At 44.3% G+C, this 16935-nt stretch overlaps 1 protein-coding gene across 1 annotated transcript; it reads left to right on the top strand.

Moving 5' to 3' along the window:
• Nucleotides 1-4511: 4511 nt before the first annotated feature.
• On the top strand, nucleotides 4512-6271 carry fancf (FA complementation group F). The gene has a single exon (XM_043705412.1). It carries the CDS (start codon nucleotides 4752-4754, stop codon nucleotides 5823-5825), a length of 1074 nt encoding a protein of 357 aa, XP_043561347.1. The 5' UTR covers nucleotides 4512-4751; the 3' UTR covers nucleotides 5826-6271.
• The last annotated feature ends 10664 nt before the right edge of the window (nucleotides 6272-16935 follow it).

Below are 16935 nucleotides of genomic sequence, written 5' to 3'. Positions count from 1 at the left end.
TCAAATGGAGAAGTGACTAAGGTGGTATATACATTTGTTGGTAGGAACAATGTCACGGGAATTGATTTTATCAATCTAAACGATACTTCGGAGGATGCCACATGCTGAAACAATGAGACCATGAGATGTCCATCAATATCCATCTTCCCCCTACACCGATGACCATATCATCACCTACCACTATCACTGACGTCGTTACTACCACTCATGACAAGACAATCCCAAAGACCACGAAACAGCAGAAACTAACAACAACATTAACTCTGCTAACCACTACCCGTTTTGCTACCCCTATTGCGATTCTGGATACTACCCTTGATATTGTGAGAACACTAACATGTCCCACTTGTCAGCCCAATGTCACTTGCAGAAACAAAACCAACAATTTAGGTGTAGAATGCCAACGTAATCACAGCTACACTGGCAATGGCATTGATGCTTCAGAATGTATTATTTTCCCCACTGCCCTACAAAGAAGAATTTGTCAGTTTCATGAAAGTTGTACCAATACTGTTGGAAGCTATGAATGCAGCTACCCAGCTGAAACTCATTTAAGCTATTCACATTGCATATCCAAACATCACTTTCGACATTATTGTCACCCTCACAACACATCTATGCCAGTTGTCATAAGATGGCATGATTCCATAACTTCACCCACTCCATTAGCTGAAAACTGTTACTTTGAAATGTTTGCCTGTTCCTCTCTCAAAATGAACCATATGAATTGCAGTATTGAACACATAGTACTGAAATCACAGAATCCTAGGGCATTTATTGCTCTGAAACCATCAACCTATACCTTCTTGACGGAACCTTCTGTGATCTGACCTATCGCTACTGGCAGGAATACCTTTATATAGATTCTGCAATCACTAGCTACTGTAGTTAACAAGACAAGCTGGAAAGGTGAAGAAAGGCCAACAATACTATGCACCCCTAATCCCCCTTCTCTTGCCAATGGTTTCTTTATTCAAGCTAACACCCCGATCCATGTTTTGTCTGCTCACTCTTCCATCATTCTGATATATAATATATGAATAAGACTCACCCACCTATACAACCCCTCACCTGTGATGACAAAACTCATTCAGTAGAAGTAGCACGTCAAAGTAAAAACAATGACTGCAGATGCTGGAAACCAGATTCTGGATTAGTGGTGCTGGAAGAGCACAGCAGTTCAGGCAGCATCCTTGGTCTTCCAGCACCACTAATCCAGAAGTAGTACGTCGCTGTGTGAAATATACTTTCGGTACCCACGACATGGGGCAAGTGAAGCATGTACTGTGTAAAAATGTTATAAAAGATATTGGTCGTACTCCTACTCTCTATCCACTAATACACTTAGAAAACTGAATTTTTGATAACACCCAATGTTTACAAGTTTCATCCCTCGCTCTGAGTGGACTCATCATTCACTCACAGAAGTGCGACTTTGGAACTCTGTTTAGCCTTCACTGGCTATGCAAAAACAAGGCTACCCATACTTACCCAATGACTGGTATGGATGTTGTGCTTCAGTGCACACCTTACCACTTTTTACCCTCCACCATAACATACCTAAGGTAGATGACGAATGGAAAGCCCACCATATTCTGAATCGCTACGGGACAAAAATGAGAGGAAAAACAAAACAAGACATGCATGACTTCTTCCATCAACAAACCTGATGGTCTAGGTTGATGGGAGGCCTATTCCTGGCTGGGGTGTTGTGATGGCCCGAGATCAGATAGGCGATCTTGTGTACGATGTTGAAAGACTGGCCAACTCAGCTGACCACGTGTTGAAACTAATGAACAAAGAACTACAGAAGACCTGGATAATGATGCTTCAGAATCCATTAGTGCTAGAATTCCAATACATGTGTTACATTATGATTCACACATGTATTGGGACATAATTTTTAACCGTTTCAACACATTCCACTGCTTGGAATTTTACACCACAGACCCGGATAATGATGCTTCAGAATCCATTAGTGCTAGAATTCCTCTTTGCAAAAGGAGGCATTTGTTCTGTCATTGGCCCACAATGTTGCACCTACATAGACAACTTCTCTAAAGACATTGTAAATGACACAGATGTCATCAACAAAGCACGTCAAGACGCAGAGAAGACAGCTGCCCCACCATCGTCTGACTCATGTGGATGGAGTCCTACCTGCTGGCTATGGTCATTGTGCGGATGGTTCAAGCGGGACGCACTTGTGGGATAATCCTTCGTCTCATTCTCAAAATATAAATTGGTTTCCGCTTATACATGAAAGGGATCATGCACTGTTTTTCACCTAAGGCAATGAAGAATCTTGTTAATTGACTTTTGTTTACTCCTGTACCTACATGTCCAAACTTTTACGTGGAAATCAGGTACCTTTCCGACTCTGGTCCTCCGGATGACGACTCACCAGAAGAGGCACTTGACTTGTTGAAAATGCAAACGGACTGAATGGACTCATTGTACTTGCATACTCTGCATTGTTATCATGAAATGATAAAAGCAGGGAATGAGAAAGCTTGCAGCCTTAGATGTTACACATCTCCTAAGGAAATGCGGGCAAGTGCTTGACCACTGGTGGTGAAGGGTATTTGTTCAGAAGAATTGGGGACATCTGTTCTTAGTGTCAACGGATCGGTGTAAATAAGGTGATAACATTTGTTCACTTGTGGAATGTGTGGCAGTACTTCCTTCCCATGCCAGGGGCTGGAGGATTGTGCATATTTCACAGTGGGATGTTGCGGAACTAAAAATTCTGGTTATATCGAAGATTCGTAATAAATCTCATACTCAATAGGAAAACAACTCGTAATTTAATAAGCTGAGTGGAATATGCATGCAATAGAACTATCCCGATATGTTTTCATGTATACCACAAATTTGAATTTAGGAAGCTCCACTCCCTCATCTGTGAATGTCTCATTACCCTTACAGGCTTGGAAAACATGAAGGCTGAAACTGACATAGTAAGGAAGTTGGAAGATGTTCATGTGTGAATGAGAGACAGAAAACATTCTTCTGTAAATTACATTTACTGACTGAAGGGTTCAAGGGACACAGAGAGAGAGAGACAGACAGACAGGATGGAAGCTGGTGGAAAGACAAATTCTTTGTGATCTGATTTGAGTGAACACTGGCTTGTCATGGATTGAATGTTTGTGTGCTGTTCCCTGGAGCTCGAGATCTGGGAAGGTTATGAATTAATTTGCATTCTGGGAATCTCAGATGATTTTAAAAGAAAAAAAACATTTTGTAGGAAAATGATACTAAACATGTTAGCTGAGCAAGATTACCTCATGACCTTTCCCACATAGTTTAGACTAGTCCCTCGTTATGATGGACTGTTAAAAGGGAAGGTTATCTGGGCCTGGCTGGATCAAGGTTTCCTACTTTAATTAGTCAAGTGTGCACAGACCTGTCAATGAGTTTCTCATCCCTTAGAGAATCCCTGAGCCGTCTTGAATAAGAACCTTAACACATCAAAGCCAGGACCTTAGTAAACCTACCAATCTTCTATGTTACAGATTGCATGATTACAGCGAGAGCTTGTATGCCCTGGGATCCATACTCATGATGGCAGCACTTTGAGCCTGAAGGTTAGCAGGTCAAGCAGCATCTGTACAGAAAAGCAGAGTTAATATTTTTCAAGTTGATATGTTAACTCTGTCTCCCTCTCCACAGCTGCTGCATGAAATGCTGGGCATTTTGAACATTGTTGTCATCATTAATACTTAACAAATTGGTAATTAGAATTACCAAAAAACTGTTATAACATCAAAATCATAAACAAGAACTGGACTTACCAAGAATGGGAAACAGAAGAAAAAAGGAAATAGAAGTAGGAACAAATGGCCCATCATGCTACAAATTTGATACGATCATGGGTGACCTTGTGTATGAATTCCACTTCTCACCACTCCCCGTATTGTCTGATACCCTGGAAGAGTCCATCTCAATCTTAAATATATTTAATGATGGCATATCTATTGTGAATTCCAATGTTTCACAACCCTTTGAATAAAGGAATATCCTGTCATCACACCTCTAAATGAGCAGTGGGATGAACAGATATTAACTGAGAGAAGCATAAGGATAGCAAATTCATGTGAAAACCACCAAGCTTCTTTCTCTCTCTCCCTACTTCTCTCTCACTTTTAATGGTTTACATGTAAATATTAAATTGTCTATAGTATTTTTACAGGCGGTGGATAGTAGATTTTTTAAAAAGTCATAGTGATTTTACAGGTGGTGGAAAGATGTATGTGATAATACCTCTGGGTAGAATAAGAAGCAGACGCAAGGATGAGTCTGCAGAAGCTTCTGTCCCAAGATGGGACTAGCTGAATTAAGCCACCAGTAATGATTCTATTTTGGCATTGAACAATAAAAGATGTTCCTTCTCAATAAAGTTTCCAGAGATCTCACAGGTCAGCTAAATCAGTTGGCTCGACGGCTGGCTTGTGAAATGGAGAGATGCCAACAGCATGGGCAGAGGTACCAGGAAGGGTTGTCCTTTTCAACTTTCTCCTTCCTTTGGGTTATGTCCACCACCAAACTCTCTCATGAGACAGTACTCACATCATTATTTGGTACTATGGTAACTTTAACACCACGCCACCAAGCTAAAACTCCCTTCTTGTGAATGGGTGGGACAGGACCGGAAGTGACGCTTTGAAGGGCTGGGCGGGCGGGAAGCGCGCGCGGTTTGAAAGTCCAGGCGGGCAGCGGGATAACGGTCACGGCAGCCGGCCAGGGCCATGGAGACGGTGCTGGAGAACCTGAGCCGGTTCGCTGAGGTGCTGGCGGTGGCGCACAGCCCGTGGGCCGCCGACTGGGATGATGCGGAGGTAAGCCGGGCTTTCCAGTGGGCCCGCTACCTGGAGCAGCTGAGCCGGCGCTTGGAAGGGGCGGGCTGCGCGGGGGCCCGGGCCGCCGTTCGGCAGCGGCTGCAAGAGCGGCGGCGCCTGAGGCCGAGGGCTCCCCCCGAGCTGCCGCGGTACCGGGCCCTGCTCTTCGAGGAGCTGGGCCGCGGCGGCGAGCTGCTGTGCGGGGCGCTGCTGCACAACCCGGCCGCCTCCGCGCCCGCTTTCCACCGGGCCGCCGCCTGGTACCGATCGGCGGGCTCAGGTGGAGGCTCGGCGGCCCTCTCCGCGTCGCTGGGGCGGGCCGTCCGGGTAAAGGCGGCTACTCGCCTGTTGCGGTGCGCCTGGGGTTCGGAGCCCGCGGGCGGTGTCGTTTCGGAGACGGGCGGCCAGATATTGCGCGAGCGGCTGGAGGAGCGCCTGAGGGCGGCGGGGGGTGAATTACCGGAGCGGCAGGCGGCGGCCGCCTGCGAGGAACTTCTGAGACGGGCCTTCCCCGGCGGCGGTGAGGAGGAGGAGGAGGGCGGCGAGGCTTTCCAGCCGCTTGCCGCCTTGCTGCTGGCTGAAGGAGTCGAGGGCGGCGGCGGCGGCGAGGCCCGAGCCCGGACCCTGGACTGGTTGCTAGGAGACGGCCGCGCGCTCGCCGCCCTGGGCCGCGCGCTCCCGTGCAGCCAGCTCGCCGCCCTGAGCGCCCGCAGCCCGCCCTTCGCCCGGCGCTACCTGCGCCTGCTGCAGCGCTGGGGCCGGGCCCTGCGCTATGACGCGGCCCGGGCCGAGTGGGCGCCGCCTTCTGCCGAGGGGCCGAGCTGGCGCCGGCTGCTGGAGCATTTCGCCGCCCTGTGGCGGGGCCCGCCGCCCGCCCGGGAGGCCGCTGAGAGCGCGCTGCGCGGCCTGAAGGCCGAGGACGGCGACTTTGAGGTGCCGGGTGTCAGCGTCTGGACCGACCTGCTGCTGGCGTTGACCAGGTGAGGGGCAGCATCTGGAATCTCCTGCTGGATAGGAATCTGAAATTCAACATTGGAAACGCACAGCCCGTTTGGCAGCACCCGTAAGGGACACTCAATATATACTAACAAGGCCACTCGGCCCCTTTGGAGCCTTCTGCCGTTCAATAATATCATGGCTAATCTAATTTTAAGTTCAACTCTACTCCACATCCCCGATCATCATCCATCCCCTTGTGCAACAAGAAATCAATGGCCAAGGAGTTGCGAAACAGCATCATTAAAAGTGAACCCTTCTACACTTGGCATTTGCACTTTTTTTGAACTATACATGGACGTCAGGTTGGCGGGTGATGCCATACCTTTGTAACGGCAACAAAGCACAAGAGCTACTCCGTACATCTGGTGTTTGCACAGAGAGAAACAAAGATGCGTTCTCCCGTCCAATGTGACAGCTCCGGCATCTCTCTCTCTCTCTCTCTCCTTGAAATGTTTGCTATTCCAGGTCAAAATGTGGAGGTGGACCAAGTTTAAAAGTATACAATACCAGATTATAGTGCAACAGGTTTATTTGGAAGCACTAGCTTTCGAAGCGCTGCTCAGCATGTGGTTTGAATTTGAACACGATTGGGATGTCAAGGCTCTGTGACTTACCGTGCCTTGCCTCTTCTGGAAATGTATGAAGTAAAGTGACTCGTGCTTTTTTTCCATGTACACTGACCAAGTTAGTTTACTCTATCACATACAACAACGAGAGTCTTGTGCATGTTCTGAAGTCGGACTTTGAATGTTGGTTTTGTCTTTGGCTGTTTGGTTTTACCAAGATAGAGGTGATATTTCCATTCAAAACATTGTCTCCATAAATTGCAGTTAAACCTTGTACCTGGAACACTGACAATGTACCCAAAGGTATTGTGGACTAACAGTGTCTCGCTTATGACATAAATGATGAGCTCCAGTTTTGCAATCTTGAAAAGGAGGCCTCATAGGATTAAGTAAAACGATAATTACACTTTCAATTCATCAAATAAAGTACAAGCCAGACTTGAGTTTTAAGTGGAAAGTTTATGATATTTGGCTTGCTGTGATACCTCTGAAAGAGCTAATAAAATGGCTGGAAGGTTTTAGTTCATATTTTGTAAAGAATATTACTGCCATATAAAATGTTCCCTTGTGAAATTGGCATCTTTTGATGTATCCTAAGTTACAGGTGAGATCACCAAAGACCCAGAGGACATTAGGATGTTTTCAGAGATAGGAATGGTGGTGAATCTAATTAGTGTATTCATTATATGCATACTGAATTCTTTTTCAAATTAATTGTTTTAAAATTACTTGAAAATTACTTTTCAAGATGAGTTTCACTGGCTGACTCAGCATTTATCATTGCTCCTGTAGTCCATGACAATATAATGTCTCTTTTTTTTTTTGGCACGCTGTGGCAAATGAAATATCACTTCCAGGTCTCTCAGCATGTCTTTGGAATGTTCTATACCATTGCAGTGAATTTAAGTTGTATTTAGTGGTATTTAATTTAAATTCTCAATAGTGAGAACTGCAGATGCTGGAGAGTCAGTGGATACTTGTACAGTGCAGATGCTGGATAACAAGTGGAACTGGGAAAAGCACAGCAGGTCAAGCTGCTTTAGAGAAGGGGACTGGATGTTTCAGGTTGGAAACCTTCAGGACTGGGGGAGGGTAAGAGGCTTATGAAACAAATACAAGGAGGGGGTGGGTAGAAGGAGTTTGATGGCCATACGTGGATGCAGGTAGGAGGTGGCTGCGATTGGTCAGTAAGAAGGGTGGAGTGGATAGGTGGGGAGGAATCTTGACAAGTAGGGTCAGATTAAGGGGGAGGATTGCACAGGGAGGCAATGGACTTGGGATGAGTTGGGGTGGGGAGATTTGGATGCTAGTAAATTCTGTATTAAGGCTGTATGGTTGTAAACTGAGGTGTTCTTCCTCCAGTTGTGTGTGGCCTTGTGTTGAAGGTGGAGGAGGTCTAGGATGGCCATGTAGGGAGAATGAGATGAAATAGATGGTTGATTGGAGCATATGAACCATAAACTTTCCCTGTATAATTGTCACTGCCAGGATGCTAATCCAACCAACTCCCCAAGATCAATTTTCATTTTGTCTGATTCCACCTGTGTCTTTATAGCAAGAATCGAATTGGGAACATAGGCTTCTCATCCTGTATTTCTAGTCTAAACTTATTTGTTAGCCATTCCTAATCTGTGTATTCTCTGTAGTACAAACACTGCAGAGGTTCTTACATATATTTATTTTATAAACCTTTTTGAAAGCTATAGTGCTTTAAGGTTTTCCTCTGTAACATTGTGAAACTTCTTCCTCAAATTTGATATATTGAAAGGGATCAAACTAACCAGGCAGCATCCGATGAATCAACACTTCCTTGTTTGCAGCTGTTAAAGACAGCTGGTCATTGACACCTTATTGACAATGGGGAGGAACAATTGCTGGCAAGACCAACAATACCTAGTGTCTGAATTAATATGTGTAAAATGCAGATTTTAGCTTTGCCATCATTTAGATTCCAAAGGTGTTTTTATGTCTTGGTTTGAATTTTTAATTTCCTGATTTAAACCAGAGTTTGTTTTTCTCTATATCTTTTGAGAAGCCCTGGTTGTAGGTTTGCTCGCTGACCTTCTAGCTTAGCGAGCAAGCCTACATCCAAAACCTTAACCTGAGCATCAAATCTTCTGAAAACTCGCTTTTGGAAGTCCTGCTCATGACAAAACGCTATTCAGACTGTTGCAGCCTTTTTTGTGTAGCATTTTGCAGCTCAACGACCTTCTGATCCAACTGGTCTATGGTCGATGCTGTGTTAAATTGTTTTCCACTCCATTTAAATCCATAAACTTTCTCTAGTGTTTGCCTATCTTGACTCAGTTGGATCCGTCTATGTATACCCATTAATACTCAACATTGCAGCACACCCCAATTTCTAACTAATATCTGGATTCCTTATTAGATTTCATGATGAATCTTCTAGTTATGATGCCTTGTTTTGGGTTCAGGTACTAGGGAAAATATTTTATGTAAGTGCATTGTCAAAATGTTTTATGATTTCAGATGTACGAGATTTTTTTTGGAACAGAAAAGCTCTCCAACTTGTTCAATCTTTCCAAATGGCTATAATTCTTGTCATCCTTTTTGGTAGATTTTTCAGTGCCTGTTTCAGCTAAAATTTTCACTTAAGGCTTTGACAGGTATGTTTTCACTTGGAGTAAACTATAAACTCCGCTGTCATTGCTAGTTTTTGATTAGGTGTCAGTTTTGGCTCCGTTATACTAGTCATGACACTGAATCGGATGTTTGTGTACTCAATACTGAGTCCAGAACAATACCACAAATTTTGTTTTATCTCTGATATTTGTTTAACTCAAGATTTCTAAAGTTGATCCAGATGTGACCTCAGAAATAGCCTATACTAACAAAATATTAATTTATTTTTCTGGTGCAATATTGGATTTGTTTAGTAACCTATACAATTATCTATTAATATTCATTTCCTTGTATCTTGTGATTTGTTACATGTTAAGTGTTTGTATTTATAAATTGTATGGAAAATATTGAAATCTTTGTAAAGTAGGATGAATTTGTAAAATAAACAAATGCTGGAAACCAATCTAGTGGCATCTGTGAAGAGCAACTTTCATGTTTCCTATATGGCTAATTTTCATGAAAGCTCAAATGTAATTGCTTTTACATGGGTAAAATGAAGGAGCGTAAAAGCAAATGTCTGATGGAGCAGTAGCTAGAAAATGGTTTACAAAAAACTGGTGGAGCAGCCAAAAAGTAGTAATATGGGTCAAGAAACAAGATGATGTGAATAGCTGCCATCTGAAAGCTTAGCAAGGGGGGAAAAAAAACTTAGAATTCTAACTAGTGCAAAGGAGGGGAAAAGAAACAAGAACAGACATTAGGGCATGAAATTAGCATTACAATGCTGCCTTTGTATGATGTCACAGTGAACGATTTTAAATCTGTGGCTAATGGTCTAGGAAATGAGTTTGAGTCCCATCATGGCACATGATTAAATGTGTGTGCTAGGAAAGCAGGGGGGGGTTGGGTTGGGGGTGAGAGGAAGGTAGCTAAGAAAGCAATAGGTGGATGAAGGTGAGGGAGAAGTGATGGACAGCTCGGGGATGAAATATGGGGAAGGGGAAATAAGGAAGCTGTTGAAATCCACATTTATCCTAGGTGGTTGCAGGGTCCAAAGGCAAATGAGGCGGTCTTCCGCCAGGCATTTGGTGGTTACAATTTGGTGATGGATGAGGCCCTGGCCTTGCGTGTCCTTGACTGAGGGGGAGTTGAAGTTCTCAGTCCCGGGACAGTGGTGTTGATTGGTGCGGGCATCCCAGAGATGTTCTCTGAAATGATCCGCAAGATATCCTGCCTTCCGAATGTAGAGGAGACCACAACTGGTGCAGTTGATGATGTTGGTGGATGTACAGATGTGATGTACTGAGGTGAAAGGATCCCTTGGGGCCTTGGATGGAGGTGAGGGGAATGGTGAGAGTGCAGGTTTTGCACTTACTGAGATGGCAGGGAAAGGTGCCATGAGTGGGGTGTAGGCTGATGGGGGGCATGGACCTGACAAGGGAGTCATAGAGGGAATGGTCTCTCTATAATGCTGATATGGGTGGGCAAGGAAATATAGCTTTGGGGTCTGATTTGGATGTGGCAGAGAATGATGTGATGTATGCAGAGGTTGGTGGGGTGGAAGGTAAGGGAGAGGAGGGTTTCTGTCCTTGTGTTGAGAGGGGTGGGGTTCAAGGGTGGTGGTGCATGAAGTATAGATTAGATTACTTAGTGTGGAAACAGGCCCTTCGGCCCAACAAGTCCACACCGACCTGCCGAAGCGTAACCCACCCATTCCTGTACATTTACCCCTTCACCTAACACTACAGGCAATTTAGCATAGCCAATTCACCTGACCTGCAAGTCTTTGGACTGTGGGAGGAAACCGGAGCACCCGGAGGAAACCCACGCAGACACTATGGGAACGTGCAAACTCCACACAGTCGGTCGCCTGAGTCGGGAATTGAACCCGGGTCTCTGGCGCTGTGAGGCAGCAGTGCCACCCACATGGTGGAGATACACTGGAGGGCATTGTCAAGCACATGGGAAGGGAAGTTGCAATCTTGGCAGAAGGAGGCTATCTGGGACTTTGAGGTGGAATTAGTTGTCCTGGGAACAGATGCGGTGAAGGTGGAGGAATTGGGAATAAAGGATAGTGTTTTTGCAGGACAGAGTGGTCTAGGTAGCTGTGGGAGCCTGTGGGCTTGTAAGAGATGTCTGTGGTTAGTTGGTTGCTGGCAATGGTGCCGGTGAGGTCCAAGGGAGGGAGGTGTTTGAGATGTTCCAGGTGAATTTGAGGTCAGGGTGGAAGGTGTAGATAAAGTTGATGAACTGTTCAACCTCCTTGTGGGAGCACAAAGTGGCACCAAATTCAGTGAAAAACTAGCTGAACTACGACTTCTGACAATTGTAGAAGTGCATCCAGTTCAGTGAAAATCTGTGATTCCTACCTGGTCTGGCCAAATATAACTCCAGATCTGTAGCTGTGTGGTTGACTGATTTCAATTTGGCTTGGGCATTAAATGTTGTTCTAGCCAGTGATGCCCTATCCCATGAATAAATTCAACTTTCAGTCCATTGGTTATAAAAGCCTAGTTTTAAAAAGTTGTTGTTCCTCAAGCTTGCATTGAACTTTGTTATTACACTGCAATTGGCCAAGGATAGATAAGTGAGAATTAAAAAGTGAGGTTATATTTTTAGATTCCAGAGATGTTCCACAAAGTAAGTAACTACAGATAAATGGTGAGAAGCTGTTTGTTAAAGGGATGTAGGTGCTTGTTTACAGTAAAAGTCAGATTCAAAACAAGAACTAAGACTTTGTTTTAGAATAGGCAACAAGCAGTTACTTAAATCTCTTGCCTGAATGATTAGCTTTACTTCCTATTATTTCACAAAAGATTTCAAGAAAAATGTTTAAGTTGCACTGTCATTAAGGAGCATTGACGGTGTGGGTAGTCCACATCCAAGTAAGATAGATACTGAGTGAAGTCATCAGGGAGTTTGGTGCAAGGTTAGGAGGGTTGCAGGGTAAGAGGTACTAAACTAAGCAAATTACCGCGAGAAATAAATTCTTTAAATAAACACCCGGACAAATACAGGAACTGGAAGGGATTATAGAACATAGAATACTATAGCGTAGTACAGGCCCTTTGGCCCTCAGTTGCGCCACCCTGTCATACTAATCTGAAGCCTATCCCACCTACACTATTCCAGATACATCCATATGCCTGTCCAATGACGACTTAAATGCATTTAAACTTGGCAAATCTACTACCGTTGCAGGCTAAGCATTCCATACCCTTACTACTGAGTAAAGAAACTACCTCTGACATCGGTCTTATACCTATCTCCCCTCACTTTAAAGTTGTGTCCCCTTGTGTTTGCCGTCCCCATACTTGGAAAAAGGCTCTCCCTGTCCACCCTATCTAACCCTCTGATTATCTTGTATGCCTCTATTAAGTCACCTCTCAACCTTCTTCTCTCTAATGAGAACAGCCTCAAGGTCTTCAGCTGTTCCTCATAAGACATTCCTTCCATACCAGGCAGCATCCTAGTAAATCTCCTCTGCACCCTTTCCAAAGCTTCCACATCCGCCTTGTAATGTGGTGACCAGAGCTATACACAATACTCCAAGTGTGGCCGTACCAGAGCTTCTGTAAAAACTGGCACAAGCTGATACCCCAAATTGCAGTCTCATATATTGATACGAACCTTTAAGGATATTAATTGTAGCATTCTTGTGGGAATCCTCATCTAGCCTCAATTGCAAATAAGCATAGCTCACATGCAGTTTCATGAGGCACAGATAATCTCACTTCATGCCCAAAACCTAATTCAAATGGGCTGAATTTGGTTGATACTTTTTGTGATCGGAGATGCACCAAATGAACAAACAGAATTCCCTTATCCCAGTCATCTAGATAGTCTTGATTATAAGCCCTCAACATGGTTTTTAATGTCTGATGCCAACTTTCTAGCACTCCCTGCGACTGGATGGAATGGAGTAGATTTGAATTGTTTTATTCCTAAGCTGTCCATAACTTACTTGAATAATTTTGATGTAAAGTCTGACCCTTGATCTGATTGTATCTTTGTGGGTAGTCTGTATCTAGTGAAAGATTTGAGTAACTCCTCCACAATCCTTTGAGCTGTGACATTGCATAATGGAATGCTCTCTGGAAATCTAGTGGACACATCCATTATTGTTAACAAATACTGATTTTCACTTTTTGTTTTAGGTAGGGGTCCTACGCAATCAATTAAGACTCTTGTAAAAGGTTCCTGAAATGCAGGAATAGGTATTAAAGGTGCGGTTTATTACTGTCTGTGGTTTTCCAATTTACCTGACATGTCTGGCAAAATCAATATGTCCCTGTGCAGTCCAGGCCAGTAAAAATGTTTTTGTATTTTAGCTTGGGTTGTTCTTACCCCTTACTGGCAGTTCATATGCCACCCCCAACACCACTTTTCTGTAAACCACTGGCAATATAACTTGAACTTCTGCCCATTTCTCATTTGCCTGCATGTGAGTTGGTCATAATTTTAAGACATAATTTGTAAGGGAGTAACATTCAGGGATACATTCAGATTTGTATTCCGTGTATAGCTTTTGATACAATTGCTTTAAATTTTCACCTTTCTGCTGTAACTCAGTTAATTTATATGAGCTAAAGATTTCTTCTTTGTCAGTCATTTGCTCCTGTTTTGTGTCAACCATTTGATCAAACATGGTCTCTGCTAATTCCACTTCAAATTTCTTTTCAATATCCTTCGATCTCACCTGTTTCATCTGGTGACTTTGGGATCTCGTTACCACACAGTTAGGGGAAACAATTCCAGGATATGTGTCCTGTAATAGTTCAGTTGCCTGAGTTTCCACTGGCTTTTCAACCACAGTAGGCAGCACTCCTACCTGTGAACCAGCTATATCATTATCAAGGACACATTGTAGTCCTGGATCTGAGAATTTATCCAGTATTCTTACCACAACTTGTCCACTCTTCACTGGACGCTCTAAATTTACCCGACATAATTGAGCACTTCTTGCCTCATGGTGAATTCCTGTTACTAGCTCCTTTTTTCTGGCAATAGTCCTTCAGTGGAACATACTTCCTCATCTTTCAACATCAGATATTGAGAGGATCCTGTATCTCTTAAGATTGTAACCTCCTTACCTGGCCTATGCGAGTAAGCTTTACCTTTACAAGTATATGGTTTAAGAAGATCTGACACTTCCTCCTTAACCAACCTCTAACGAGGTTTTACATTCTGATGCAACTTTTTAGCTTCCACTGTGTTTTCCTTTACCACTCCAACAAAATTTCCTAACCCATCAACATTGTGATTTCATATGTCCTACTTTATTGCAGTGAAAACACTGGAGCTTTTTAACTTCTCTTTCCCCTTCAAGGCATTCCTTTTTACTCAGTGGTAAGATATCCTTATGATCTTCACCAAGATCTACCTTTCCTTTAGCATGTGAGGATTTCTCTTTCCTTCAATTTCTATCCCTCTCAGATCGAAATTGATGTGAGAAGCCAAGCTTTGATTGCTGGAACAATTCCTAATCATCAGCCATTTCAGCTGCTAATCTTGCTGTTTTAACTCTTTGCTCTTCTAACTCTTTGCTCTTCCACATGATTTCTCACTACTTCAGGAAGTGAGTTTTTGAACTCCTCCAAAATAATTCTCCCTAAAAGCTTCGTAGGTTTGCTCTATTTTTAATGTGTTTATCCACCTCTCAAAATTGCTTTGTTTGATCCTTTCAAACTCAATGTAGGTTTGACCACGGCCCCTCCTTAGATTCCTGAAATGTTGCCTGTAGGCTGCTGGCACAAGCTCATAAGCAGTTAAGATGACTTCCTTCACCTCCTCATACATTCCAGATAGCTCCTCTAGCAGTGATACAAATACCTCACTAGCTCTACCTACAGGTTTTGTTTGGACCAACAAAACCCAGATGGTCACTGGTACTGCATTTGTTTAGCCACCTTTCTAAATGAGATGAAAAAAGCTTCTGCATCCTTATCAAATTTAGGCAATACTTGAATATATTTAAACAGAGCAGAAGTGGGTACTGTAGATGCTGGAGATCAGAGCCAAGATTAGAGTCGTGCTGGAAAAGCACAGCAGGTCAGGCAGCATCTGAGGACCAGGAAAATCGACATTTCAGGCCGGAGCCCTTCATCAGGAATGAGGCTGGGAGCCTCGTGGGTGGAGAAATAAATGGGGGTGGGTGGGACTGGGGAGAAAGTAGCTGAGAATGCAGTAGGCGGATGGAGGTGGGATGAAGGTGATAGGTCGTCTTGGCTGTTTGTTCTGTGTCAGACTACTTTCCTGCGAGCCTGGTCCTTGACCTTGAGAATTTTTTAAAACAGCTGGCAAGTTGAAACTGCTGTAAAGTGGGGAGAGGGGAAATGAGGAAACTGGTGAAGTCCACTGATGCCATGGGGTTGAAGAGTCCCGAGGCGGAAGATGAGGTGCTATTCCTCTAGGCATCGGGTGGTGAGGGAGTAGCGGTAGAGGAGGCCCAGAACCTGCATGTCCTCGGCAGGATGGGAATGGGAGTTGAAATGTTCAGTCATGGGGTTGATTGGTGCGGGTGTCCTGGAGATGTTCTCTGAAGTGCTGTGCGAGAAGGTGTCCGGTCTCCCCAATGTACAGGAGACCATATTGGGAGCAACGGATACAATAAATGACATGTGGAAGTGCAGATGAAACTTTGATGGATGTGGAAGGCTCCTTTGGGGCCTTGGATGGAGGTGAGGGGGGAAGTGTGGCTGCAGGTGTTCTGCCCTCAAACTCCACCCCTCCAACCGCAACAAGGACAGAACCGCCTCCACCGCCACATCCTCACCACGTGCTGCTTGGAGGAAGTTCGCCTCATCTTCTGCCTTGGGACCCTTCAACCCCATGGCATCAATGTGGACTTCACCAGTTTCCTCATTTCCCCTACCCCCACCTTATCCCAGTTCCAACCTTCCACCGTCCTCATGACCTGTCCCATTTGTCCATCTTCCTTCCCACCTATCCGCTCCACCCTCCTCTCTGACCTATCACCTTCACCCCCATCTCCATCCACCTATTGCACTCTCAGCTACCTTCTCCCCAGCCACACTCCCCTCCCACTTATCTCTCCACCCCCAAGGCTGCCAGCCTCATCCTTGATGAAGGACCTTTGCCCAAAACGTCAATTTTCCTGCTCTTTGGATGCTGCCTGACCTGCTGTGCTTTTTCCAGCACCACTCTAATCTTGACTTATATTTAAACAGATTCTCAACAGACATTTGGCTACCATAGGTTTGCTCATCCTCACTCTGTTCCTCACTATACTTACCATCAGCCTTCATCTCAATCTTTTGAAGCTGACTTTCCTGTCTAAGTGCCAATTTCTGAAGTTCAAACTCACACTGTTTTTCCTTTCCCCTCTCTCCTTTTCTTTTGGTCTGCAAAAGCGATTTGTTCTTTTTCTCATCTCTGTTTTTATTCATAATTCAGTTTCATTTCTTTTGTCCTTTCTTTGTCTTTTGCCTTTGACTCAAGCTTCCTCATTTTCATTTGAATTTTAGCCACCTCTAAAAGATTCTAATGGCATTTCCAGAAATTTTAAATGCTGAGCTGTATTTATCACCTATTATCTTTTCTTTCCTTACAGAAAGAGGCAACTCCAACTCCAGATTGTCTGCTAATTCCAGCAGGTTTTCCTTGTTCACCTTTTGTAAAGCTCACAAAGTCACTTCTTCGACCTCCAGAAAACTCTTGGTGACTGAAGGAGCCATTGCTATCCCAAGCACTGTTTAACCAATGGAGCAGGAAAATCCATGTTCCGGGCACAAGCCCTTCATCAGGAATAGAGGCAGGGTGCCTGCAGAGTGTAGAGATAAATGAAAGGGACGTGTTGGTGGGGAGAAAGTAGCATAGAGTACAATAGGTGAATGGGGGTGGGGATGGAGATGGAGGTGATAGGTCAGAGAGGAGAGTGGGAGAAGGTAGCAAAGAGTACAATGGGTGAATGGGGGTGGGGATGA

This window comes from Chiloscyllium plagiosum, chromosome 16 (assembly GCF_004010195.1).
Source record: "Chiloscyllium plagiosum isolate BGI_BamShark_2017 chromosome 16, ASM401019v2, whole genome shotgun sequence".
NCBI lineage: Eukaryota > Metazoa > Chordata > Chondrichthyes > Orectolobiformes > Hemiscylliidae > Chiloscyllium > Chiloscyllium plagiosum.
Note: the sequence above shows the minus strand (reverse complement) of the source record. Positions and strands in the feature narration are given on the sequence as shown.